Here is a 25,445-nt window from a genome sequence, read left to right as displayed (position 1 = left end):
AAAAGGGAGATGTCAGTGGCTCCCACAGGGTCTATTGGGAAGATGGGCTCCTTTACACTGAGGCCAGAGACCTCGAACCCGGTGCAACCAGGAGAGTGGGAGTGCCTCAGCAGTTTAGGGAGTTTATCCTAACTTTGGTCCATGACATCCTCCCGTCTATGCATTTGGGACAAATAAAAACGTGGAGTAGGCTTGTCAGCCACTTCTTTTGGCCCAATATATCCCAGAATGCAAAGTTATTTTGTAACTCCAAAAGCCAGCGGGCAGGGTGTAGTCGCCCATGTACTTAAATGGCCACATTGCACGTACAATGTCTAAGAATGGACTTCAACACTGCATGCTCACTGCAATTATGCCCTTCCCTGTGGTATTTTGCACCCTACCTTATCACTGTGCCACTGGATTCAAGCTAGCCTGGCTGATGAAGGGTGATACCCTTAAACCGGTCCCAGGATGCTTGTTTCCGGTCCAGGGCGGACCTGGCCTGGCATTTCGGGCTGTACTGTTTCCATGGGGAACAGGATCAAGACTGATTTGCATATGGCTGGGTCCAAACTGGGGTCGCATGGTGAGCAAAAGAATTGATGGATTAAACCCAGATCTGTGACTGGGGTTGAATGTTTGATTGGTAACCGCATTACGTCCATCATTTGTGTTTGTTAACTGTAACTTTTTAGGCATCTTTTTTGAAGTTTGGTAATTCGAGTGGGTCACAATTGAGCCATACCCTTTTATCACTTTCCTGTGATACCCAGTCAGGATAAGAAAGGTTCTGACTTGAGATGGGTAGTTGGAGCAAGCAATAGTTTGGATTTGGCTCTAGAGGGATTGAACTTGACCTCCTCCTACCAGTTGGCTGTATTTCTCTGCCCTGTCTGGCATTTTGTAGCCTTGATAGTGAGGCCTGCCTTTTTCATGGCCTCCAGTACACTCCTGAGGTATACCAGATGTTCCTGCCAAGTGGAGGTAAAGACCGCAATATCATCTAGATATGCTGCACTAAATTCTTCCTGCCCTGCCAGAACTTGATTCACCATCCTCTGAAATGTGGCAGGTGCATTTTTCAGACCAAAGGGCATCAGTGTGAACTGATAATGCCCACTAGGGGTAGATAATGCTGTTTTAGGCTTAGCAGCATCAATTAACTTAATCTGCCAATAGCCTGCTGATAGTTCAAAAGTGCTGAGGTACTTGGATAAAGCCAAAGTATCAATCAGCTCATCTGCCCTGGGGATGCGATGGGCATCAGTATTAGTGACTGCATTGAGGCCCTGGTAGTCTACACAAACCTTATTTCTCTCTTTCCACCCTGGGAATGAAGCTTTGCCATAAGTACTTCTGGACTAGCCCAAGGGCTGTCTGGTGGCTCAATAACACCTAACTCCAGCATCTTTTAGATCTCTGTCCGATGCAATCTCTGATATGGTCAGGCTGCCAGTAGATTTTACTCTTAACAGGCAGACTATCACTCCTCTCTATATTTTGTGCACACTAGATTATCTGACTGGGGGACAGGGAAAAGATTTCAGAAAACTGAGACATTGTCTGCAGTGAGCTTGTTGCTGTTCAGAGAGACAGTCTGCAAAGACTACCCCAGCCACTGAACCATCAACAGAGTTGTGGGAGAGAAGGTCAGGGAGAGGGTCAGTCTTTGCTTCCTGGCCTTTATCAGTGGCCATGAGCAAACTCATGCCAGCCCTTTCAAATTAAGGTTTGAGGTGGTTCACATGAAGCACCCTGTGGGGTGTCCTTGGAGTGTCCATGTCAACCAAATAGGTGACCTCCCCTTTCTTCTCCACTATTGTGTGGGAGCCACTCCACTTGTCTTGGCGTGCCCTTGAGCCACTTGCTCCATGACCCACACTTTTTGTCCGGGCTTGGTAAACAGACAGCACAACCTTTTGGTCATGCCATTGCTTTTGCAGCTCTTGGCTGGCCTCATGGTTTTTGGTGGCCTTCTTCCTGTATTCTGCCATACGCAAATCCAGATCCAATAGTTAGTCAACAATGTCTTGTTTGGGGTGTTTGAGAGTTTGCTCACACCCCTGCTTCACAAGGCTAAGAGGACCCCTAACTGGATGTCCAAACAGAAGTTCATATGGGCTGTAACTCACTCCCTTCTGTGGAACCTCTCTGTAGGCACAAGGAATGCTAGGTAGTAGGACATCCCATCTTCTTATGAGCTTTTCTTAGAGTCTCATGATCATACCTTACAGGGTTTTGTTGAATCTTTCATCCAACCCATTCCCTTGTGTATAAGGAGTGGTGAATTTGAATGTTAAACCACATTCCTTCCACATTGCTTTGAGATATCCAGACATGACTTTTCCACCTCTGTCAGATACTACACCCTTAGGGAAGCCCTCCCTGGAAAAGATTCCCAGGAGGGCCTTGGCTACTGCAGGAGCTGTAGTGGTCCTAAGGGAAATGGCTTCTGGGTACCTGGTGGCTTGGTCCAACACCACCAGATTAAATATGTTTCCAGAAGCTGTAGGAGGGTCAGAGGGACCAACAATGTCTGTACTTACCCTCTCAAAGGGAACTGCAGCGACCGGCAGTGGAATTAAGGTTTGTTGTGCCACCTGACTTGCCACAGGCTTGGTAAGTGTCACAGGAGCAGCAAAACTCCTTTGTGTCTTCAGACTTGTGGGGCCAGTGAAAGTGTGGAACAAGTCCTTACCAAGTCTTACTTTACCCAGGATGTCCTGCAAGGGGAATGTCATGTGCCTGGGACAATAAGAACTTCCTAAACTTCTGAGGTATGACCAGCTTCCAGGTAGCATGAGGCTTGTGGTCCCTAGCTTCAGAGTAAAGGAGACCATTTTCCCAGTAGTTTCTGCGTGGTCCACTGTCATCCACTGTCTCCTCTGCAGTAGTTTGCTGTCTGAGGCTTTCAGGAGAGGGGGCAGCATTGCTGCTCAGTACTCAGTTCCTCCCTGGAGGGTCCCCCTGCAAGCACCCAAGAACTCTGCCGTGTCAGGCCCAAGCTCCTCTGATGTACGTTCCTCACAAGGGGAAAGATCATCTCCCTGAGGAGACTGATCCTCATATGAGATCTGGGTAGAAGATAGCTTTTTTACCCTTCTTGCCTCTCTTCTTTGGAGCTTCCTGGACCATTATTCCAGGCTCCAGTGCTCCTTGTTCTCCCTGTTTTCTGACCTGTGCTCTTGTAGCTACAAAGGCACTCCCAAGGATGTGCAGCATTTCTGCATTGGCCTGTAATTCCACTTCAGCCCCAGCTTAGGTCTCCAAATCATTGCCCATAATACATTCTAGAGAAATAGAAGAGGACACTACAACTTTGTTAGGGACAGTATCCCCTCCCCCACCCAGTATTCCGTCCCCCAATGTTATCAACATTTGTTACTTGGTAATTTTGCCTAAGTAGAATTTGCTCAGTTGACACCAGCTTCTCAATCACCGTGGTGACACTTGCACCTCTGTCCCGTAAGCTTCTGCCTCAATACCATTTATGAGGGGGTACTGCCTGAATTTCCTCATTAGAAGGCCAGGGAGCCAGAGTGGCAAGGTCAGTGCCACATTCTGATATTAGGACAGCCTTGGTGGTTTCTCTGACTAGTCCAGAGTCCACTGCAGTACCCAAGGGGAACCCAACTACAACCATGGTTGTGGTACTACTAATAGTGTTATTGCTAGGAGGAGTAGTAGTACTCCTGGTGCTTTTCTTAGAACAGCTGCTACCACTTGTACTAAGGCCTCTTTCCTTACTCAAAATTACACCAGGGTTTCTTGTTAGAAGAGGAGAAGGACTTGAACACACAAGAAGAATTTTTTGGACCTGTAGATGACTCTTTCTTCTTATCTTTAGTTTTTTCCCCATCCATCTCATGGGACTTAGGAGCATTCTTTTTCTTCTGGTCACCCCCACCATGGGTTTTCTTACCCACCCTGATGCGAACCCATTTGTCTCCCTTCTTTTCCAGTTGTTGGGGAGAGCTCAGATCAGAGTCCACCAGGTATTGGTGGAGTTTGTCGAACACACAGTTAAGGGTCTTCTCTCTCACGATTAGATTGTACAGCTATTCATAGTCCTGTACATTACTACAGTGTAACCAGCCTTTGAGATACTTAACTGCCCAGTCCACAAAGTCTACCCAGTCTTGAGAGGACTAGTCTTTAGTTTCTGGAACTTAGTCTTATACTCCTTGGTAGTGAGTCGAAACCCATCAATCAGAGCTTCTTTCAAGACTTGGTAGTTGTCTGCATTCTCTTCTCTACCTGCCAAAAGTTTGTCTCTGCCTTTGTCTGCAAAGGGGAGCCTCAGGATAGCTGCCCACTGCTTCTGAGGAACCTCTTGGGCTTTACAGGCCCTCTCTAAAGCAGTTATCCATTTGTGGATGTTATCCCCAGACTTGTGGTGAGGGACTATCCTGCTGAGATTCCTAGAATTAAAGGTGTCTTCCCTGGCTCTGGACTCTGTAATGCTGCCACCATGGGGTTCAAATCCCAAATTCTTTATTTTCCTTTTCACCTCTGGGGCCTTTCTCTCAAGAGCTAGCTGCTGCATTTTCAAATTGATTTTTGCTTTCTCAAGCTGAACCCCCTAAGGAACCCTCTTCTGAGCTAGAGTGGATGGCCCAGCAGAAGATGCCGAGACAAGGGAGGATGAGCCTGATCTCCTTCTGCAAACCCCTTTTGAACACCCCAGCAGGATTAAAAGTCAACTACTGTGATCCCCCTCTTGTACTACCGTACTGCTCCCTTCAGATCCAAAGGTCTCTTCTGAATCCTCACGGCCCGCTTCAGTGTGCTCAGACGAGGTACCAGGTACCTCATTGTCCAAAACAGGTGGCTCAACCTCCTCATCTAGCTCTCTTTCCCTATTGGGGTTCGGATGTCATTCTGAATGAGCAACTGTAAGAGAGTAGGATTGGTAGGGTTGCTACTAGTCTTTAGTTTTCTAGTTGTGCACAGGGTCCTAAGGTATTGGAACTTAAGATCCCCATACCTAGATTCTAGAGTTTGGTCACTGTCCCCAGCCAAAGTCATGGTACTAGAGTAGTGTGTGGTGCACCTATCTACTCTAGAGTTTTAAACTTTTGAAAACGCTTGGAGCAAGGGCTATGCTAGACCCCGGACTACCCAGGCAAAAAGTTTAGAAGTACCTGAAGTTGCTAGTACAGTATGCAGTCAGTAGTGATCTTTCTTATGGAAAGTCACTGATGACCAAGTGGTAAAGCAATGCAAGTGTTTTATCCCGCTGCTTCATCACCAATGTAGGAGGCTGTCTCAGTTTATGGTGTACACCTATGGTGTGGCACCCTATACTGACTCCAGACAACCCTTAGTGATACTGTTTAGATGCCAAGATAGCAAAAGCTCTCCAGGGGTAGCTGTGGTGATCAGGTAAAACCTATCCAGGTGGAGTGTAAACCACAATAGTCAGTCAGTGATTGTCACACAAGAAAGAACCACACCATGTGTTGCAAAAATAAAGTATTCTTTATTACAGAATTACTGCTATACTAACGTCGGTATATCTCCACAAAATTTACACTTAGCAACAAGCAGGGAAGGCATAGAAATACAAGGGACACTATTTGGGGGACAAGCCATGTTCTAAGAACTTGGTATAAGAATGGAGGTGCCCAACCAAGGTAATTGTGTTAGAATCCCAAGGTCTGAGGGAGAAAGGAATTAGCAGAGCTAAGTATCTGAAATTCAACAGGCACCTGGGTGCAGAGTTGTTATGGAGCCGGGTGTTCCATTGGGTAACACAGGTCCATCACGGTTGGAACTTACAGGATTCAGGACCCTTCTCAGAGGACCATAAGGAAACCAGTTGGCACAAATAAGTTTGGATAGTGCCCCCACCCGTGGATACCCAGAAGATTGGATTACCTACACTAGGGAGCCCAGGTGCATAGGAGTGAAGTGACGTCGGAAACCCTCATTGGAGCCAATGGGACCCTCGATTGTCCAGCTGCTGTTGCGACCCGTGGACCAGGTGGGTGGAACACTACAGTGGATTCCAGACATGACAAACCTGAAAAAGAAGGGGACAGTGTCCAGACCACTCAAGATGTCCCAAGTGTTTCAGGTAGGCAATGTCTACCCTCGTAGAGATGAAGTTACTACAGGTCAGTGAAGGAAAATCCATCTGCGGAGTCCAGGTGGATGCAGGAAGATGCTTGGAGCCACCTAAGAGCCGTTCCACGTCGGTCACCAGATTGCAGGAGGGTCGGTGGTCAGCAGGACCACCAACAAACCTTGGCAAAGGCAATAAATTGTTGCTAGAAGTATGCAGGATTTTGGGGACCAGCAAGGTCCAGGAGACTGAATAAGGATCGGGTCAACATCGATAGTGGGCACTACCAACACTGGGAGCATCGACAATCGAACCAGCACCGGAGAAGGTCTCAGTGGTACAACCGGCGTCAGTGCCAATCCGCGAGCAGATCCGGAGGGGACCTCAGTGGCCAGAGCCGAAGCCGCCAGCGCCAAACCTGAAGGCCCCTCGACAGAACTCCTTCGGCCTGAAGGTGCTGTGTTGGGGTCGGTCCGCCTAAAAATGAGGCGCATGGCCTTATAAAACTCTTTTAGCTGGGTGGGGGAGCTCCAGCTCCCAGAATTTCGGGGAAGCGCGGAGTGGACCCAGAAGCAGGCTCCAAAGACAGAGGCCTTGAGTGTTGACGCTCCTCCCACATCACATCAGCCGAGCGACGGGACCTGTTCTGCTTCGTCTTCTTCTTACCTGTACCCAAAGATTTGGAGGAAGAAGAATGGTGGTGGCTCCGCAAACGATCTTGAGACCTTCCTCTCGAGTGAGACCGGGACCTATGCAGAGTCGAGCGCTGGCACACCATGAGCTTGAGAGACCGCTCCCTCAAGGCCTTCGGATGCATGGCCTGGCACTCTGAGCACATCTTCGGGTCGTGGTTACACTCCAGGCACCACAAGCACACCTGATGCGGATCCGCCACCGACATCATGAGGTGACAGCAGTCGCACGGCATGAAACCGGGCTTCGGGGACAACCTTGCACCAAAATCTTAACAGAAGGGTCGAAGTCGGTCAAAAATAGACCAGGGTAGCTCTCTCCAGATTAGCGGGTGGCGTGGAAAGAAAAGAACGGACGTCACTGCGCTGAGGCGGCGTCTATGTTCTACTGATGTCATTACAGCGACTATGACTCCAACAACGCCCGCGAAGTCGACCGACACCCCCTACCAATGCCCTACAGTATTGCTCGAAGAAAAATCTCCGGATCCAGTCTGACACCTGGGCGAAATTCTAAGGTAAGGAATCTGCAACTTGAATATGTCTCTACCCGATATTTTGTTACCGAAGGTAAGTAACTTGTACTACTAGTCCAGTATGTATCCGAAAGTCAGTATTGACCAAGTGGTAAAGCAATGCAAGTGCTTGAGCCCAACACTGCACTACCAATGTAGGAGGCTGGCTCAGTTTATGGTGTACACCTATGGTGTGGAACCCTATACTTAGTTCTGGAAACGCTTAGTGATAGTATGTAGGTGTCCATATAGCAAAAGCTCTCTAGGGTTAGCTGTTAAGAGCAGCTAAAACTTATCCAGGAGGAGTTTAAAACACTTTTAATACCACAATAGTCCGTGATTGTCACACAAGAAAGAACAACACCAGATGTTGCAAAAATAAAGTATTTTTTATTGCAACACTACTGCTATACTAACGTTGGTATATCTCCACTTGTGGACATCTACACACAAAATATACACTTAGCAAGGGAGGGGGGACCATATACTAAGAAACTGGTATACGAATGGAGGTGCCCAGCCAAGGTAAGTGCGTTAGAATCCCAAGGTCTGGGGGAGTAAGGAATTACCAGAGGTAAGTATCAGAAATCGCACAGGCACTTGGGTGCAGAGTTGTTATCGAGTTGAGTATCCCATAGGTAACACAGGACTGTAGTGGTTGGAACTTACAGGATTCACAACCCTTACCAGAGGACACCGAGGAATCCAGTTAGCACAAAGAAGGTTGGATACTGCCCCCATCTGTGGGTTCACAGAAGATTGGAGTACCTACATGGGAAACCGAGGTGCATAGGAGTGAAGTGACTTCGGAAACCCTTGTTGGAGACCGTGGGAGTCTCGGTTGTCCAGCTGCTGTCGCGACCCCTGGCCCAGATCGGTGGAACCCAAAGGTGGATTCCAGCCATGAAGAACCTGAAAAAGAAGGGTATAGTGTCCAGACCACTCGGAGATGAAGGTCCTGCGGGCTGGGGAAGGATGAAATCCAGCTGCAGAGTCCAGGGGATGCAGAAAGATCATTTGAGCCATCCACGAGCTGTCCTGTTGGTCGCCAGATTGCAAGAGGGTCAGTTGTCAACAGGATCACCAACAACCCTTGGCAAAGGCAAGAAGAAGTTGCAGGAAGTTTGCCGGATTTTGGGGACCAGCAAGGTTCAGGGACTGGACCCTTGAAGGTGAGTCAGGGCTGGCCCTTAGCAGGAAGGAGCGTCAACAGGAATAGTTGGAGCCTGCACAAGTGACCAACTGTCAACAGGCACAGGGAGGTCTCAGCAGCACTACAAAATAGGAGTCCCACGACGCAGGAGCTGCAGAGTGGAAGCTGAACTTGGAGTTGCAGAGTGCTGGAAGTTGGGGCTTCTTGGAGCTCAAAGATCTCTTGAAGGAAGAATAAACAAGCTTTGGAAAGAGCAACAGTCACGGTGCACAGGGGTTCAGTTCCAGTGGTTGCAGCATGGGCCAGCCACCATCCCACAAGATGATTAAAAGTTGGACCCGGAGAGGACCACAGAACCATCAATTGTTACATAGCCTTTCAATGTCCTTGGGATAGCAAGATCCAAGGTGCCTGCGGATGCAGGTGAGTGACTCCTTCAGTCCAAGGGAGATTCCTTCTTGCTTCTTGGTGCAAACAGAGTCCTTGTTGCCCCGATGGATGGACAGCCTCGGAAGCTGCAGAAATGGTGCAGGAGCTGAAGAAACAATGTTGCAGTGGGAGAGCTCCCAACTGGATACGGTCTTGTTTCAGTTCCAAAACAAGACCAGCAAAGGTTCCAGAGACCAGGAGCAGAAGATGTCTTGCCGAAAGTTCCTTGTAGAGTGTTACTTGACAAATCTGAGGACCCACCCTCGGGGTAGCTCTTAAGTATCCCTAAAAGGAGTTTGGTCACTATCTGCAGTGACCCACCTATCAGAGGGGGTGAGGAACATCATCTGCCTGGCCTAACAAGTCAGATGCTCCCTGGTGCCTCTGCACAACTTATTTCCAAGATGGCAGAATCAACCGGCCACCTGGCAAAGCTATGTGCACCACCCTAGGGGAGGAGTTAGACAAGGGGTCGGTTACTCCCCTATACTTTGTGTGGTTTCGTGCCAGAGCAGGAACTGGGGTTTCCTGGACTAGTGCAAAACGGTGTATGCAAGGGGGGCACCAAATCAGTCTGGTGATGCTCAGAGTCCACTCCACCCTAGCTCAGAGACACTTAGTTCTAAGGGAGAGGAGGTCACACCTCCCTCCTGCAGGAAATCCTTTGTTCTGCCTTTCCCTTCTCAGGTTAGGCTTAGCAGCAGGAGGGCAGAACAATATCTGAGGGTCTGCAGCAGCGTGGGCTGGCATACAGACCCTGCAAGGCTGTACAGGCAGATGTGGGGGAATCCTCCAAGGAACCTCCAGAGTACATGGTATTATGCAACTAACACTGGAATTGGTTTAGTTGCATGATTCCAACATGTTTGGTACCAGACTTCCCATTTTCGGAGATGCCATTATGTAGTTGGACTATTGGTCTTGACCAATGTCTACTACATACCTTTAAATGGCTTCTGTGCACTTACAAAGTCCAGGGAATGGAGTCTGTGGTTTGTAGGGGTGTACCTCTGCTCATGCATGGGTGCCCTCATACTCAGGAACTTGCACTCTGCCCTTGGGCTCAAGGGCCTACCATAGGGGTGATTTCTACTGTCCAAGTGTTCTGTGTAATGAAAAAAATATTTTAATAGAATGGAAAAAAAAGTCTGAACACTTTATTTGGTGATGTGCAAATGATAAATGTTTTCTGAAACCCATTTTCCACAGATTATTAATCCACTATATAGTTTTATCAGTAAATCTGCAAGTTAGTGGGAAGGATTTTGGACATTTCTTGGAAATTTACTGTCTGTAAATGACAGGGCGCTACTACATCATGCTTTAGTAATATATTTATTAAAAATGAGTGTTTATACATAAACTGAGAAACACTTCTGCCCTGATGGCAAAGCTATCGTTAAACTAAGAGGCAAGTCGTGCATGGATCGTGTGTACCCTATATGTGGGCTAGATTTATTATACATTGAGCAGATGTTTAGTGTGTTTAATCAAACAAAAGAGGATTTGTTTTTACTGCAGATATTCTGAACTCACATATTTGAAGGTGCAAATGCAATGCAATATTTGCCTGGAATCACACAATTTGAGACCCGTTTCTGGGTCAAGTACATTACAGTCGGGTCGAGTAGATTATTCAACTTACTCAACCTGCAGGTCTAGTAATATTTTTATGATTTTTCAAGGCCTGAAGATTTGCGGGTGGACGACCAACTCTCCTTGGGGTATGTTGCTGCGAAGAAAAATTGGGTGGTGGAGAAACTGACAATCTCTTGATAAGTTGTTCTCTGCATCAAAATCTGCTATGCATTGGCCAAGAAGCAACTCCATGAGGGCTTGTACACTCATTCCACTAGAGCCAAAGCTGCAACCACTGCGTGAGCACATAGAGTCCTAGTCCTGGACTTTTGCTGGGCAACAACATGGGCTTGCTTGCACACGTTTACCAAACATTACTGCCTGGACAGTCCGGTCCGCAGGGATAGGCATTTTGCCTGTTAAGTCCTGCAGAAATTCCCTGTTTAAATTTGTCCACAGTATCTATACAAAGCCAAGGAATATGCGGCTAGAGATCTCTATCAGATGAACAAGTTACTTACCTTCAGTAACCCCTTATCGGGTAGAGACCGTATGTAGCAGCAGATTCCATACCGACCCACCAATCTTCCCCGCTATGTGGACAGATTTCTATGGTTAGGAATGATCCCTTTCATGGCCCTAGTTTGGACACAACAGTGTCGGAGGATTTCATGGCTCCGCACTCCCGGTTGAAATGTCGTAAAAAATAACTGACGTCAGCGCATAAGGTGCCACCCCAGTAGGTGACATGGACATCACTTCATGCTCAGACACCACCGCACAGAGCTGATCGACGCCACCTCCTGTTGCTCAGGGGTACTGCTTACGAAAAATCTTGTGGATCCAGTCTGACGCCTGGGTAAATTTAAAAATAAGGACTCTGCAGCTAAATATAGGTAAGTAACTTGTTCGACGGACAAAACAACCATAACGTTTTGCTTCAATTAAGAGGGTAAAACAAGGTCACGTGTTAACCAAGATGGCCCATGACATTTGGAAATCGATGACTCAGAGAAACTGCCCCAGGAGAATGCACTATTAATAGATTGGTCAGGGAACTTTGCAGTTGCTTTCCTCAATTTCCTTTAATACCATAAGCATTAAACAAGTGTCTCCAGACAAATAACACTGGACTTAATATCAAAATGATCCACAATGCAGACATGATTTTCAGATCTGGTAGAGATGGTGTACTGCACGGTGACGAAGCTACCAGCTCCTCAGGACCTGTAATTCAGAAACTGTAGGTTTGCAACCTAAAGCCAACCAGCCTCAGCTTAGCCTGATTGTGCCAGACGACTTAGAGTTTGTTAACCTATTACTCCTGCAAAGATGCACAGGGGGTTGTAAGAGCTGGACCTGGAGTCCTCTGAGTGCAGCTTGGTTTCCCAGAAGGCTAGTTACTGCTCCAGGAAAGATTCCCCAGTGACCAGGATACCGCACAACTGGTAGTCCTGTGGCGACTGGACTTCTACCAGGCTCAAGAGGATTTTGAGGGACGTCTACCCCTGTGGCCAGGTCTGCATCAAAGAGTAGCCACAGAACTACCCTCTTTTCTCTTGTCTTTCTCTTTGCTTTCTGTACGTCACTGCGTCTGACCTTCCTGCACTCTCCTCAGCCCCCGTTTCCTGCCTTCTGAAGTCCTTTTAGGCATATCTTGGCACATTCTGTATTTGTACCACTCCAAACATTTCATGCAAGACAGGTGGCAAACATCGCTCCTGTATCGCTCTACATATGTTTTTTTCAATTTACTGTATTGCTCTATATATTTTGTTATCCTCTGGCACATTGCCTGTGTTTATGTGGCCCACCTGCCCATCCCTTGCATTGTGTTTTGTATGTCATTGGACACTAAAAACACAGGGCATTACTATTTACTAACACATTAGTTGTCCTCACAGATATTGAGGCACAAAGAAATGCAACTGAATTACTACTGCATTACTTTTTAGAATCCCTTTATAGGATATCTGCAAAGCAATGAAAAGTGTTACCTGCAAATTTACTTTCAAATGTTCATTACCAGGGACTGTCTGGATGTGGATGCTTGAGTGGATGCCAGGTATTGTTGCGATGCCCTTGATTATTTTGACAGTTAAAAAGTCCGTTCTCACACCAACAATATGGAAAGTCTGAGGCATTAATAGTGTCTGTCAAGCATTTTTTATGGAAATGTAGCTGGCTTGATTTGTGTTTCGCTATTAGAACTATTACATTTTAGCACACTACAGCAAAGTAAAAATAGCCTGTAAGTGTGTTTGCATCATGAAAGCTATTACAAAGGGAAACAATAAGCTTATGCTGTAGAATATTTGCTTTGCATCTCAGTTACTTACCTTTCTGTTTTTATTTCTTTCCAGCTTCCAGTGGTGGCATTTAATGTGAATAACTTGCCTTTCACTGAACCCATGCTGGGTGTCTGGTCTCAGCTGGTAAATTTAGCAGGAAGCAAACTTGAAAAGCACAAAATGAAGAAATTGTCCAATCAAGGTCTCACAGGTAAAATGAGATTTAAACTTTTGCTCTTAGGCGTTATCATATGTTATTTTGAGGTGATTGTTAAACAACTAAGGAAATTTACTTAGTTGAATGTCTGGATCACAACAATCTCTCTGAGGTTTCATGGTTGGATCTTTTGTGGGTTGTGTTAAATGTGGAATGGTTAACAGGCTAGTGTGTTCATTGTGACTTCGGGATGTGTTATTGTATCTCATCTGTTCAATGTGTCTACAGACCAAGTGGACCTGGATCTCCTAAGGTGCCAACAGTTGAAACTCTACATTTTGAAAGCAGGCCGTGCTCTTCTATCCCACCAGGATAAATTGAGGGAAATATTATCTCAGCCAGCCATCCAAGAGGCCGGGGCAAACACCACAGGTTTGTCTGGTGTCATTTATTTTTATATATATTAATTTGGATAAAGGATGAACAATCACATTTAATATTTTAAAATGGTTGAGTACTTATCTAATTTGAATACACAGTTCTTCTCAATCTTAATGCACAGTATAGGTTTCTCAGGCATTATGGTAAATAACGGTGTGAAGTTAACAATTGTAGAGGTTTAGATTTGGTTTCCGAAAATTATAAATAGTTAAAAAATAATTTAATCAGCTAGATATTCACCTCACGCAGCTGGTGAATTGCCAACTTTGGTGCCCTTACTAGGAACTATGATTTGTTTCTATAAAAAATAATTAGCTTTCAAAATTATGTTGTAGGCATAAAATGACAATGGGAATAAGTAAACAATCATGTTTTTACTGCATTTCTGTAGTCTCCTCCATAATGGCAATGAGAGTGCAGCATTATTTGTGGGTAGCCTTTTTCTTTAGATCCCAAAAGATTGATATCTGTAGCCTTCATTTATGGTTTTTCAGGACCCACACATATAGAACTGTATAATTGTCTTAATCCTCCTGCAGCACCACCATTGGTTCATAACTGGCCTTCCGCCGTTTGCTCCTGTCAGTGTAGATAACTTTTTATTGCTTGCTTTGCATCACACTGTGAGTGCCGGTAGGTGGACCTATGTGTAAGGACCCAGCTCGCTCATAGCGTAAGGAGTATTTTTTCATTATGAGAAATTGTTTTCCATTTGGCTTATAGTTATATTTCCACCTACTAAACAAAAGCCTTATGGCAGTTACCTTCCATGCTCAGTGAGGCAGTCTTTCAGAGCCTGAAGTCATAGTGTTTATGCAGAGATGACAGTGACTTTTAGTCGTACAGTAAGTTGTGGGGATGGGCACTACACAGATGTATGCATACACCTCTCTCTAAACCTTTCCCTTACGTTCCATATGCATTGCACAACTCTTTTCCTCTTCCCTCATTCCCCCCCACCTATGCCCTCCAACATGGGAGCCTTGCAACTCTTGCTTACCTGTAATGCTTATTTTCCACTGTAGTGCACACTATTTTTCGCCTAAGAGAAAGGGAGATAAGACTTGAAAAAATTAAGTGTGTGAGAGGTAGGGAGGCTACAGGAGTAGTGGAAGCTAAATACTTATAGCGGGCTATAATTGAGAGCTGCAGGAGAGTGGTCACCGGATAGCAAAGAATTAGCCAGGGTGGGCTGGAGGGGAGATTTAGCTGTAAACGAGGAACTAGAAATTGGGAAAGACAGAACAGGAGCAAGTAGCAGGTAAATATGTGGTTGTTGAAGGGAATAAGTAAAAAAAAAAATCAGTAAGAGATAAAAAGGAGAGCAGACAAGAAGCACCTTGATAGTAAAACTGTAGAGCTGAACTGTCAGAAAACACAAAGACACTCATTACTTTTGCCCTCTTAGTTTTCATGGGGTTCTTAACAGCAGTTACTAGCCCAATCTAAATGTTTGTTTTTCACTTTTACATGGAGATTTGAGCATCTTAAAAAGATGAAATCTTCGTGTGAAAGTCTTAGGAAAAATTAGGAATTACCAAAAGCATGTGACCCATATTAACAGTTCTATCAGTACTTTGTCATTTCTAAGTGGACTTGCAGGATCCAACTCACAATGGCCTGAATTTCCCGTAACCTGGGTAATTTTTCCTGGGCCAAAGTAGGAAGAAAGGAGAGACACTGTGATGACTTAGGCGTGGGAGTAGGAAAACATTTGGCATATGAGAAAAGAGAGTCAACATGGCTTGGTGAAAACAAAAATTACGGTTAACTGGACAGGAGAAACGAGCAAGAAGCAGTGAATAGGAGGGATGGAAAGGAACGTGTAAAGAACATATTGCGAAGTGGATAGTAATGCTCAGGAGGAGAATGTGGACATAAACTGATGTACATGGGGGAGTAGAGTGTCTAAAGAGTGAGAGTCTTTGAGTGGTTGGTAAAAACTAAGACTGGCTACTGGGTAGATTGGTTAAGAAGATGCAAGCAGAGCCGCAGGCCTATGGAGGAGAGATATTAAAAGAATTTGCAAGAGCACAGAGGTGGGTGTTGAGGTGTGATTGTACAGAAAGCAGTGAGGCATGTATGCTGAGGACTTTAGGGCCAGAACATAGACACAGTGGAAGCGAACAGGTGATGCCGTCTCCTTGAAGTGAGTTGACTGGTGACGACAGCAAAGCCAGTAAGCTGTGAGCAGTTCTGTAGCTTAACCATATTGTGAGGTGAACATTCTTGGCCAGCACATACTTGTGACGTAGTATTCATTAATATAAATCCCATGTCCACTCATCTGCAGACTTTCACTGATGAATTATTAAGGGACTGTCTTTTATTTGAGTATTTTGTTAACTTTAGTTCAATATCTGCCTTGTATAATTTTCATTTGTTGCTAATTATTTATCTTTGTGATAGTTCCTCAAGCTCAAAATGGCATTCAAGCACTCTATTTTCTAAGGTAGCTGGAGCATCTCACACACAAGGTCCTTTACCAGAAGAGTTTGTGTTATGTCGTATCCTGTTGCAAACAGATTGCAAAACCAATTAATGAACTAAACATTAAAACGGACACCTTTTTTTTTTTTTTTTGTCTTTCTCAGAGGAGCCGACAGCAACTTCCCCAGACATTGGAGATTTGTCCCCAGAAGGACCTCAGCCTCCGATGATTCTTTTGCAGCAGCTACTAATCTCTGGCACCCAGCCGTCACCTGTGAAGGCTATATTTGACAGACAAGAGCTTGAGGTAGTGTTATAGGTGTCTGAGTGTAAATTTCTACAGCACATTTAATTGGGTAATTAGGTTTTGAGCATTAAGTTCACCTACAAAATAAAAATGAAATGGTAATTTTGTGACCCTCATTCACAAAGCATTAGCATTCTGTGTTTTGTTACAGATTTAATTCCTCGTGTGAAAAAATAATTCTTCTGTTTTTTCTAAAGTAACCCATTCATATGAGTAAGAAAATAACACCTGCAAATTTTACCCTGAAAGCAAACAATGTTAATGGATGCATAGCAGTTCACATACACCATAATTAACCTGCAGACTTGCACACAAAACATTTTCAGTTCTTGTTCCAAAGTAGAAAGATAAAATGCATTGCATGCTCACCACAGTGATTCCAAGCATAAATAATCAAATATTTCCAACCCATTATATAGAAACTTAGTTGCCTCCTCCCCCCAACTCTAAAAGCATGAAGCCTTCATAAGTACCCAGACTTTAATACATTGTTGTAGGAAGCTAGCTCTCTATATGTTGCACTAAAAAGAAGTACACTGTGCAGATAGCCCAGTGGATCCCCGTTTGGCTTGCAGAGGCAAAAATAGATAGGACTAATGCTCTATTTTGTGGGCTAAGCATTTGTTGTACTCACAGAGGCAATGAATGAGATGCACACTCAAAGAATAAATCTGAGACCATATTAGAAAAATAATACTTTTGTTTATATATACTTTAAACCTACAAACTGTGTTACAAGGTAAGTACGTTTTGAAGCATAAATACTTTTTAGTTTAAAAAATCAACACAGTGCACTTTTGGAGTTCTTCATTGATAACCTATGGAAGAAAACAGTGTTCGCCAAACACACGGTTAACAAAGGCTTACAAGGCCAATCTCAGAGAGTTACAGTAATTACTGGGCACTGATCAGAACCACACCAGCAGGTCACTCTGTGCAGCACTGTGGTGGCTGGGTGCAGGGGTGCAGTAAGGCATCAGATGCCCAATGGTTTTTAGTTGGAATTGGGCCTCGTAACAAAGGCTGCCGGCTCTGGCCAGGAAGCCAGCTGGGGACAACAAACAGATAGATTGTAGACGTGGGGTACTTGGGGACATAGTTTCACCTTTGATCCTTTTCTTCAGGGCGCAGGAGTGATGGATGTAGAGGTGTCCTTAAACTTTGGGTTTCTTCGTCCTGAAGCACTCGTGTTGATCGGCCCTGTTTGTTGAGGCTACAGGTGTTGTCAGGAAGTCTGGTGGGGGAAACCCAGGGTGGACTCGAGTTCAGGGGAGCCAGGGGATGTCGTTGGCACCAGTGACCCACCTCGGATTGAGTCAGGGGCGACGGGTGCAGTGGTTGCTGGAGGTGTCTAGTTTTTTTTCCTCATAACAAGGCAGCGTGAGGGGGCCTGCGGGCAGAGGTTGCAGGGAACTTGGGGAAGTCCGAGAGTGGTGAAACCCGGGTGGAATGGGCTGGGGAATCTGAATGGCACTGTTGGTTGGCTTCACTTCGGGTCGTGGATGTCGGGTGCAGTGGTCACTTCAGGTGTAGGGTTTTTGCTATTCTGGAGGTTGCAGGGTCCTTTCTTGAGACTTTGTTGAAGAGCAGTTCTGCTGTTTCCTGGGAGTCTGAGTCTTTGTGGTAGGCAGGCAGTATTCATGGGTTTCTTGGAGGCTCAGCTGCAGGACGAGTCGCCTTTCTGGGCAGAGTCCATTGAGTTCAGCAGGCAGGGTGGTGGGGCTGGTACCGAGTCAGCTGCTGCTGCTTTTTCTCTTCTGCAGGTGAGATTCCTCTGTGTCCTTTTCTTTATAGGTAATCAGTATCTGAGTTCTAGGGTTCAGGGGTGCTACCTAAACACTCAATTTAGGGCGTTACAGGGAGTGCAAGCTGGTAGCCAATGGGCTAACCTCCTTTAGGTTGACTACACTCTTTCTATGACCACTCCTTCTGGAAAGTGGGCATTACCCTAACCCTAGTGGCTTAATTCCTTCCAAACTAAGATGGAGGAGTTTAAAAAGTGGTGTCCAATTCAGCTCGTCTGCCTTAGGGGTTGGACTGGCATGAAGTGGGCACACCTCCTAATCTGCCTAGATTTCCCATCTGTGCTGCCACCAAAAGTGGGGTCAACAGGGTCATCTCCGCCATCTGGAGAGACTAGGTTTCCATTACAAAGGTAGCTAGGCCTTTGAAGCTTCCTGCCCTGGGATATCCATCCTGCCTGGCAGAGTTGCCAACACCCGCACCCAGTGCAGGCTTTTGTCTCTGACCCCGAGAGCACTGGCTCTCACCTTGCGGGGTCAGAAATGTGTCTAAGGTGGCTCAACTAGTCAGGAACAGTCAGTTAACACACTACTAACTGGTAGGTTTTCAGGGCGCACCTCTAAGGTGCCCTCTTGGTGCAGGTATTGGCGAATCCAACACTGGTATCAGTGTGGGCTCACCAATACGAGATATTTGATACCAAACATTCTTATCTTAAGTGAAGCCATCATGTAGCTGGGGAACTCGTAGAGACCTGTGTCTAGCACATGTATTTAAAATGGCTTCCCTGGACACTCACTATGTCTGAGAAGTGACAGACATAGCGGGGGCATTTCTGCTCATGCATAGCTGCCGTCATATGTAATATAATGCACGCTGCCTTAGTGCTGTAAGGCCTGATAGAAGGGTGACTTACACATATTGCATGCATTGTTAGGGGGCATGGCACACAGGCCGTGTGCTATGTCATGTTTTCATTTTTGTCTGCACCAAGACATGCCGCCTGCAATGGCAGCCTTTCATGTGCTTGGTGAGGGGGTCCCATGGATTGGCACAATTTGTGCTGCATCCCTTAGTGACCCTCTTTAGTGCCCCAGGCACCAGGTGGCCATTTACTAGGGACTTACAGTAGGTGCTAAAGGTTTTGCCAATTGGGAAAACGACTGTGCAGTTTTAGGGAAAGAGATCTGGCACTGGGGACCTGGTTAGCAGAAATCCAATGCACTTTCAATTGAAATTACACCAGAAACCAGGCACAAAGTGCAGGAGTGTCCATGTCAAAAGAAGCACTGTCCTACAATTATATAAAAATAAAAAAAGTGATGTATGGAAAACTTGAATTAATCTCGGTCACTGGTAGTTACATCGGACACCAATCCTGTCTGTTTTTCTGTTGCTGAGCATAATAGAGTGTCTAGCCAAAGAGGTACAGCTTCAGTCTGCTGACACAGCCAGCACTTAATGATAATCTCTCTTAGTTATTATGTGGCCGGCCCTTGAATGTTTTCTAATTTAGATTTTGTGACAACTGGGATCCTTGGGCACCAGGGCAACTGGACTCAGTTGCATCAATTGGAGTTGTTTGTCACTGGTATCCTGGGGCCACAGTACTACTAGACTCCAGACTGAATAACCAGGTACTCTTCTACAACACTTGACTCTCTCAGGGTAGCGCTACAGAGCAGTCCTACGCTTACTCAAGAAGTTGAGGTGGGTTAGATGTTTAGAATACAGTTTACACCTCAGTACCAGCTAATAAGATCAATGTCCAGTCCCTTTACTTTATAAAAGAAAAGTACTTTAATGCACACAGGAAAAATATATGACACATGCAACTAAGATAACATAGGGTAAACCAGAAGTGTCTACAACTCCCTGGGCCAGAGCTCTGACCCAAAACACTAATATAGCTCCTACGCAACCCATTGGTATACATAAGCCCTACAAAACTTATATTGCCATATATAAACCCTAACATTACATTGATGAGACCAAATTGCGCAGGGTTACTCTTTAAAGCTAGAGCAATGGTGCCAATACTTGTAATAGTGTTAGGGTTTTAGCTGTTGATATGAAATCGGCCAGGTGTGTAGTGGGTACCTATGGTACTTACACCTTATACCAGGTCCAGTTATCCCTTATTAGTAAAATGTAGGCAGTATCTAAAAGCCAGGCTCTCTAGAGGTAGCTGTGGATGAGCAGCCAATACATATCTAGGAGACATGCAAAGCTTATGCAATACCACTGTAGTCGCACAGTATTCACACACATGAAAGAAAATACTCAGTGTTACAAAAATAAAGGTACTTTATTTTGGTGACGCAAATGACTAGAGACTATACTCCCTTAGGAGGTAAGTATTACACAAATTATTTACACTAGTATGCAGAAATAGGTGTAAAAACTGTTAGAAAACAATGCAATTAGCAAAAATCACAACAGTTAGAAATGGGCCTAGGGGAAGCACAAATCGTATTGTAAGAAAGTGGAATTCGAAAGTCAGTCCCCCACCTAGGCAAGTTTAGTGTGTAGAGGAGAGCTGGGAATACTAGAAAACCCTAAAGGTAAGTACTAGAACCCACCACATTTGATCATGGAAGCCGGAGTAAATCAAAGTATGTTTCCCAGAACACACACAGAAACAAGAAGAATTATGCAAGAACCGGAAGAGACTGCAAGACACCAACAGTGGATTCCTGGACCAGAAGCCTTGTGGAAGAAGGGGACCAAGTCCAAGAAGCACAGAAGAGTCCAGTAAGAACAGGAGACCCTGCTAACCCGAATGACGGTCCAAAAGGAGAACCACAGGTGAAGAAAAAAAGTCAGCACTGCACCCAAGAAGACTAAGTCGGGTTCCTGGAGGGTGCAAGTGATGTCCCACACCAGATAGAGGATTACAGCCTGGTTTGCGTTGCTGGAGTCCACCATCAGGCCTTGGCACATGCAAAGCTCGCAGTTAGTGGAAAATGGCGCTGCCCGGGACCAGGTGGACTCTACCCAGGACCAGGTGGACTCTACCCAGGAGTGGGAGTCAGAGGGGGACCTCAGCAACTCAGAGAGCCCACAGAAGACCAGACAAGAATATTGTAGAAGACGCCCATGCAGCACTGCAACAAAGTCTCCCACGCCGCCAGAGAACCAATCAGGAAGCTGTGCATCACAGGATAGAGTGCTGGGGGCCAGAGCTACAAGTTACACAAAGGACTTAGAGGAAGGATGCCAACAAGCCATGGCAGCTGCAAAACACACGGTGCACGGGGGTACAGTCTTGCGTGTGGAGCCAAGCTCTTACCTCCACCAAAGTTGGACAGTTTGACACGAGAACCGTTGGGATCACTCTAGTCCACCACCTGTGATGCAGGATCCACGCACCTCTGCAGGAGAGGGGATCCACACAGTCAGTCATCTTTTCAGTTGGTGCCTGCTGAAGCAGGGGAGTGACTCCTTCACCCCAAGGGCGATTCCTTCGCTCTTCTGGTGCAGGCTGAAAACGGGCTGGCCTCAGAGGATGCACGGCCGGGAAACAGTTGCAGTTCCTGGCAGGAGCCGGAGATACAGTATTGCAGAAGGCGACTTGCTGCTTTGTTGCAGCTTGTAGCGTTCCTGAAGGGTCCAGATGCAGTTTCTTCAGTGAGAAGTTGAAGTGGAGGATGCAGAGGATTCCTGCTGGAGTCTTGCAATCCGAATCTGAGGAACCACCCAAAGGAGAGACCTTAAATAGCCCTGGGGGGATTGGTCACCTAACCAGGTAAGTACCTATAAGGGGAGGGTTGTGACATCACCTGCTGGCACTGGCCACTCAGGTGCTTCCAGAGTTCCCTGCCAACCTTGAATCCAAGGTGGCAAAATCCAAGGACCCTCTGAAGTAGCTCTGAGCACCACCCCTTGGGTGGTGATGGACAGGGGGCGGTGGTCACTCCCCTTTCCTTTGTCCAGTTTCGCGCCAGAGCAGGCACTGGGGGTCCCTGGACCAGTGTAGACTGGTTTATGCAAGGAGTGCACCAAATGTGCCCTTCAAAGCATTTCCAGTGGCTTGGGGAGGCTACCCCTCCCAAGCCTGTAGTACCTATTTCCAAAGGGAGAGGGTGTAACACCACTCTCCCAAAGGAAATCCTTTGTTCTGCCTTACTGGGCTCGAGCTTTTCAAGCAACAGGAGGGCAGAAACCTGTCTGTGAGGTGGCAGCAGCTGGGGCTGCCTGGAAACCCTCAGAAGGCTGACATGGCAATACTAGGGTTCCTGTAAGGAGCCCCCAGAGTGTATGGAATCATACAACCAGTGCTCGCAAAAGACTTGGGCTATGATTCCAACATGTTTGATACCAAACATGTCTATATTAGGAGTTACCATTATGTAGCTGGACCTAGGTAGTGACCTATGTCCAGTACACTCGTAAAATGTCATCCCTGCACTCACAAAGTCTGGGAAAATGGTCCTGGAAATCGTGGGGGCACCTCTGCTAGTGCAAGGGTGCCCTCACATGTAGGTACTTTGCACCCTTCCCTTAGGGCTGGAGGGCCTGCAATAGGGGTGACTTATAAGTGACCTGGTGCAGTGTAAATGGCAGTGAAAGGATGCTTGCACCTTTTCACGCAGGCTGCATTGGCAGTCCTGCAGAAGCCTTTGCATGGGATCCTTATGGGTGGCAAAATATATGCTGCAGCCCATAGGGATCCCCTGGGGCCCCAATGCCCTGGGTACCTAAGTACCATATGATAGGGACTTAAAAGGGGGCACCAGTACGCCAATTGTGGGTGAAATACTGTGTTAATAGTAACCAACAACCTTTGTAAAGGAGAGAGCATAACTTCTGGGGTCCTGTTTAGCAGGATCCCAGTAGACACAGTCAAGAACACTGACATCAGGCAGACAATTGGGGTAACCATGCCAGTAAAGAGGGTAATTTACTACAACGGTCCCACCGCCTAAAGCATCAGAAGTGCCCACCCTTCCTTGACGAGGACACCGCTCTGGTGGTATCAGGGGGTCTGGATAGAGGTGCCTGGTGTCTTGGCACAGTTACTGAAGTCCCACCAGTCCAATAGCCCTTGAGCTACCTGTAGAAGGGTAGTGGCTGGCTATGGTGCCAGTCCATCCTCCGAAGACACAAAAGAGCTGTACTACAGACCCCACTGATCACAGTCTAGTTTTTCTAATAATAGGGCATCCACGGGCGAGTGCCTTTGGCTGCCAGTGTAGGACAAGCAGGGGCAAAGCTGGAGACAAGGTTTCAGTTGGTGAGTTCTTCAAAGGGACACTCTTCCCCCAGCTGCATATGGTAACCGGAAGCACTCGCAGGGTCCCACAGCACAGGGAAGGGGTCAAGGGTGAAGCAGTTTCACCTTCAGTGACTTCATGCACCTTCCCAAGTCTCCCTCAATGTTGATGTGCAGCAAGTTTCCTTATCTTGAGCAGCTGTCTAAAGCCTCCTTGTGTTCCGAAGGACAGAAGCCTCCACAGCCTGAGAAAAGCTCTGTCTCTGCTCAAATGTCCTGCCCGACAAGCTGCAAACAGCTAATTCCATCAGGCTGACAAATTCATTCAATCTGTAATTCAGTGATAGAGATACATTCTCAAGTTCAAATCTTGTCTCCGGGTTTAAAAGGAAAATCCACGCTTTGGATTCCAGTCCTAGATCTCTGCTTCCTTGACGACTCCTTGGGGTTGCCTCCTCAGAAAAGAGAACAGCCTTGAACAACAAACTGGCTGTTGATGCTTTTATCATTCCCTGGGTGGCAGGCTGAACCCATCAGAGGGCCTGCTACGTTTGCATCTTTGGTGCCACTTCAGCCCTGTTGCATATTCCCTTCATGTTCGCTGCGTGGTCAGTCTGTGATTATTTCACGTGAGAAGGGCTCTCCCAGTTTCTTGGTACCCGTCTGTCATATCTTCCAGAGAGAAATCTTAATTAACTCCAGACCAGGAGGTCTGGCCCATCACCCAGCAGAAAGAGAGGGGGTCGTCCAAGCAGAGGACATCTTAGCTAAATACAGATAAGGGCTAGTACCTACCCCAACCTACCAATTTTCAACTAAAGTAGGGAGGGCCATGTGGAGCTGGACTGTCCAGCAGAACAGATAACCACTTGGGTCACATTAAACACAATGGCTCACCATCCTCACCCAGTGAGCCCACTGGCTCTTAGTCCACACATTCCACATGCAGATTGGATAGACTGTACTAGGAGGGAGCAGGTAGGCAGCTCTTCTTAAAGGGTACACGTACCCCTGACTATAGATCAGTGCTGCCACCATTGTCAGTCTACCACATCCTGGATAGAGAGGACAGTAGCCACTCTGTAAAAGAGGGGTCACTATACATGACCCCTCAACCTCAGAGCCAACCTCTAGGGTCTTAATCTGCGTTAACAGGAAGATCCTCAGTGGTCATGTGTGATTGTTAAGTTCAGTGAGGGAGAGCTCATGAAAACACACAATACTATTAAGTGGCTTGCCAGGAGATCAACATAGGGCAGGGAAGCATGTTCTCCAGAGTCATGTAGAAGACCTCTCGTCCAAGCACATTTTTGTTTTTCCATATGTAGTGTCCAGAATTACCCAGTATTATTGGGGTCCTACGTACTGATAAAATAACATCTTCAACACTTTCAGTAGAAAATTGTTTTTTGCAGCTTCTGCAGCAGCACACTAAATCATGTTCATATTGTTTAGATACCCTGGATTTTTTCTTGACTTGTTCATGCAAGTAATATTGATGTAGTCTGTACTGTGCCTGTGTTTTATTGTGGTCAGCCATTCTGTGTTTCTCTTCATCTTTTGAGTCCTCTAGTACCATTAGTTGATATTCTGCAAAGTATCACCCAATGTGCTGTATGTCTTTAAATCCTATGAGCCAGTAGGGCACGGTCTTACAGAACAGTGTCGTATAGCTTTCATGTTAGATCAATTGGGAACTGATGGAATGAGTACTAGATCCAGGTCATGGCCGGCTGCCATACCCAGTAATAATTGGAGTCCCTTGCAGTGCTGAGAACATGGGTACTTAGAATAGGGTCAAAGAAATTTAATAGAAAAACTCTGTTAAAGGGATGTTACAGTAAGAGACTAAGATCACAAACTACCACATGCTAAAAACTTAAATTGTAATTCAAAACTCAGTCCAAACCATTAAAAACACTGACATGCCACTATTATTGGTAGCATAACACCTCCTATTGTTCATGTAGATTTCTTATTCTTTCATCATGTGCTGCCTAAAAGATTATTTGAGCATTATCAAGTCTGCATATTTTAGGGTACTTGCTTGCAGTACTTACTCTGGATTAGTAAATGCCTTATAAAGTGCTTTCTATGTTTGGCTGTAAGCTACTTGATTACTTTTCCTATTATTGATTCTTCACAATTTCTGTCTGTAGGCCGCTGCCCTAGCTGTATGCCAGTACCTTGCAGTGGAATCCACGCATCCTTCAACTCCATTGTTTGAAGACTGCTGCAGCTCCAGTGAGGCCACAACTCCAGTCACTGTTCAGCACATAAAGCCTGCTAAAGTTAAGAAGCGCAAACAATCACCCATTCCACCACTTCCTATTGTAATTCAGTTGATGGATATGGGATTTCCCAGGAAGAATGTAGAGTTTGCTTTGAAATCTCTTTCTGGAACTGCGGATAATGCTTCTGGTGTGCCAGGTATGGTCAGGTCTT

At 46.0% G+C, this 25,445-nt stretch overlaps 1 protein-coding gene across 4 annotated transcripts in view; it reads left to right on the top strand.

The window, feature by feature from the left end:
- The window catches only part of HERC2 (HECT and RLD domain containing E3 ubiquitin protein ligase 2), a 1,448,528-nt gene that overhangs the window by 646,739 nt on the left and 776,344 nt on the right, over nucleotides 1–25,445 (top strand). For all 4 annotated transcript variants that reach the window (XM_069204283.1, XM_069204284.1, XM_069204285.1 and 1 more), the window contains exons 43-46: nucleotides 12,780–12,918; nucleotides 13,153–13,296; nucleotides 15,900–16,042; nucleotides 25,160–25,430. In XM_069204283.1, the coding sequence (XP_069060384.1) occupies nucleotides 12,780–12,918; nucleotides 13,153–13,296; nucleotides 15,900–16,042; nucleotides 25,160–25,430 (697 nt within the window). The remainder of the gene's footprint in view (nucleotides 1–12,779; nucleotides 12,919–13,152; nucleotides 13,297–15,899; nucleotides 16,043–25,159; nucleotides 25,431–25,445) is intronic.

The sequence above is a fragment of the Pleurodeles waltl genome, chromosome 8, assembly GCF_031143425.1.
Source record: "Pleurodeles waltl isolate 20211129_DDA chromosome 8, aPleWal1.hap1.20221129, whole genome shotgun sequence".
NCBI classification, from domain to species: Eukaryota; Metazoa; Chordata; class Amphibia; order Caudata; family Salamandridae; genus Pleurodeles; species Pleurodeles waltl.
Note: the sequence above shows the minus strand (reverse complement) of the source record. Positions and strands in the feature narration are given on the sequence as shown.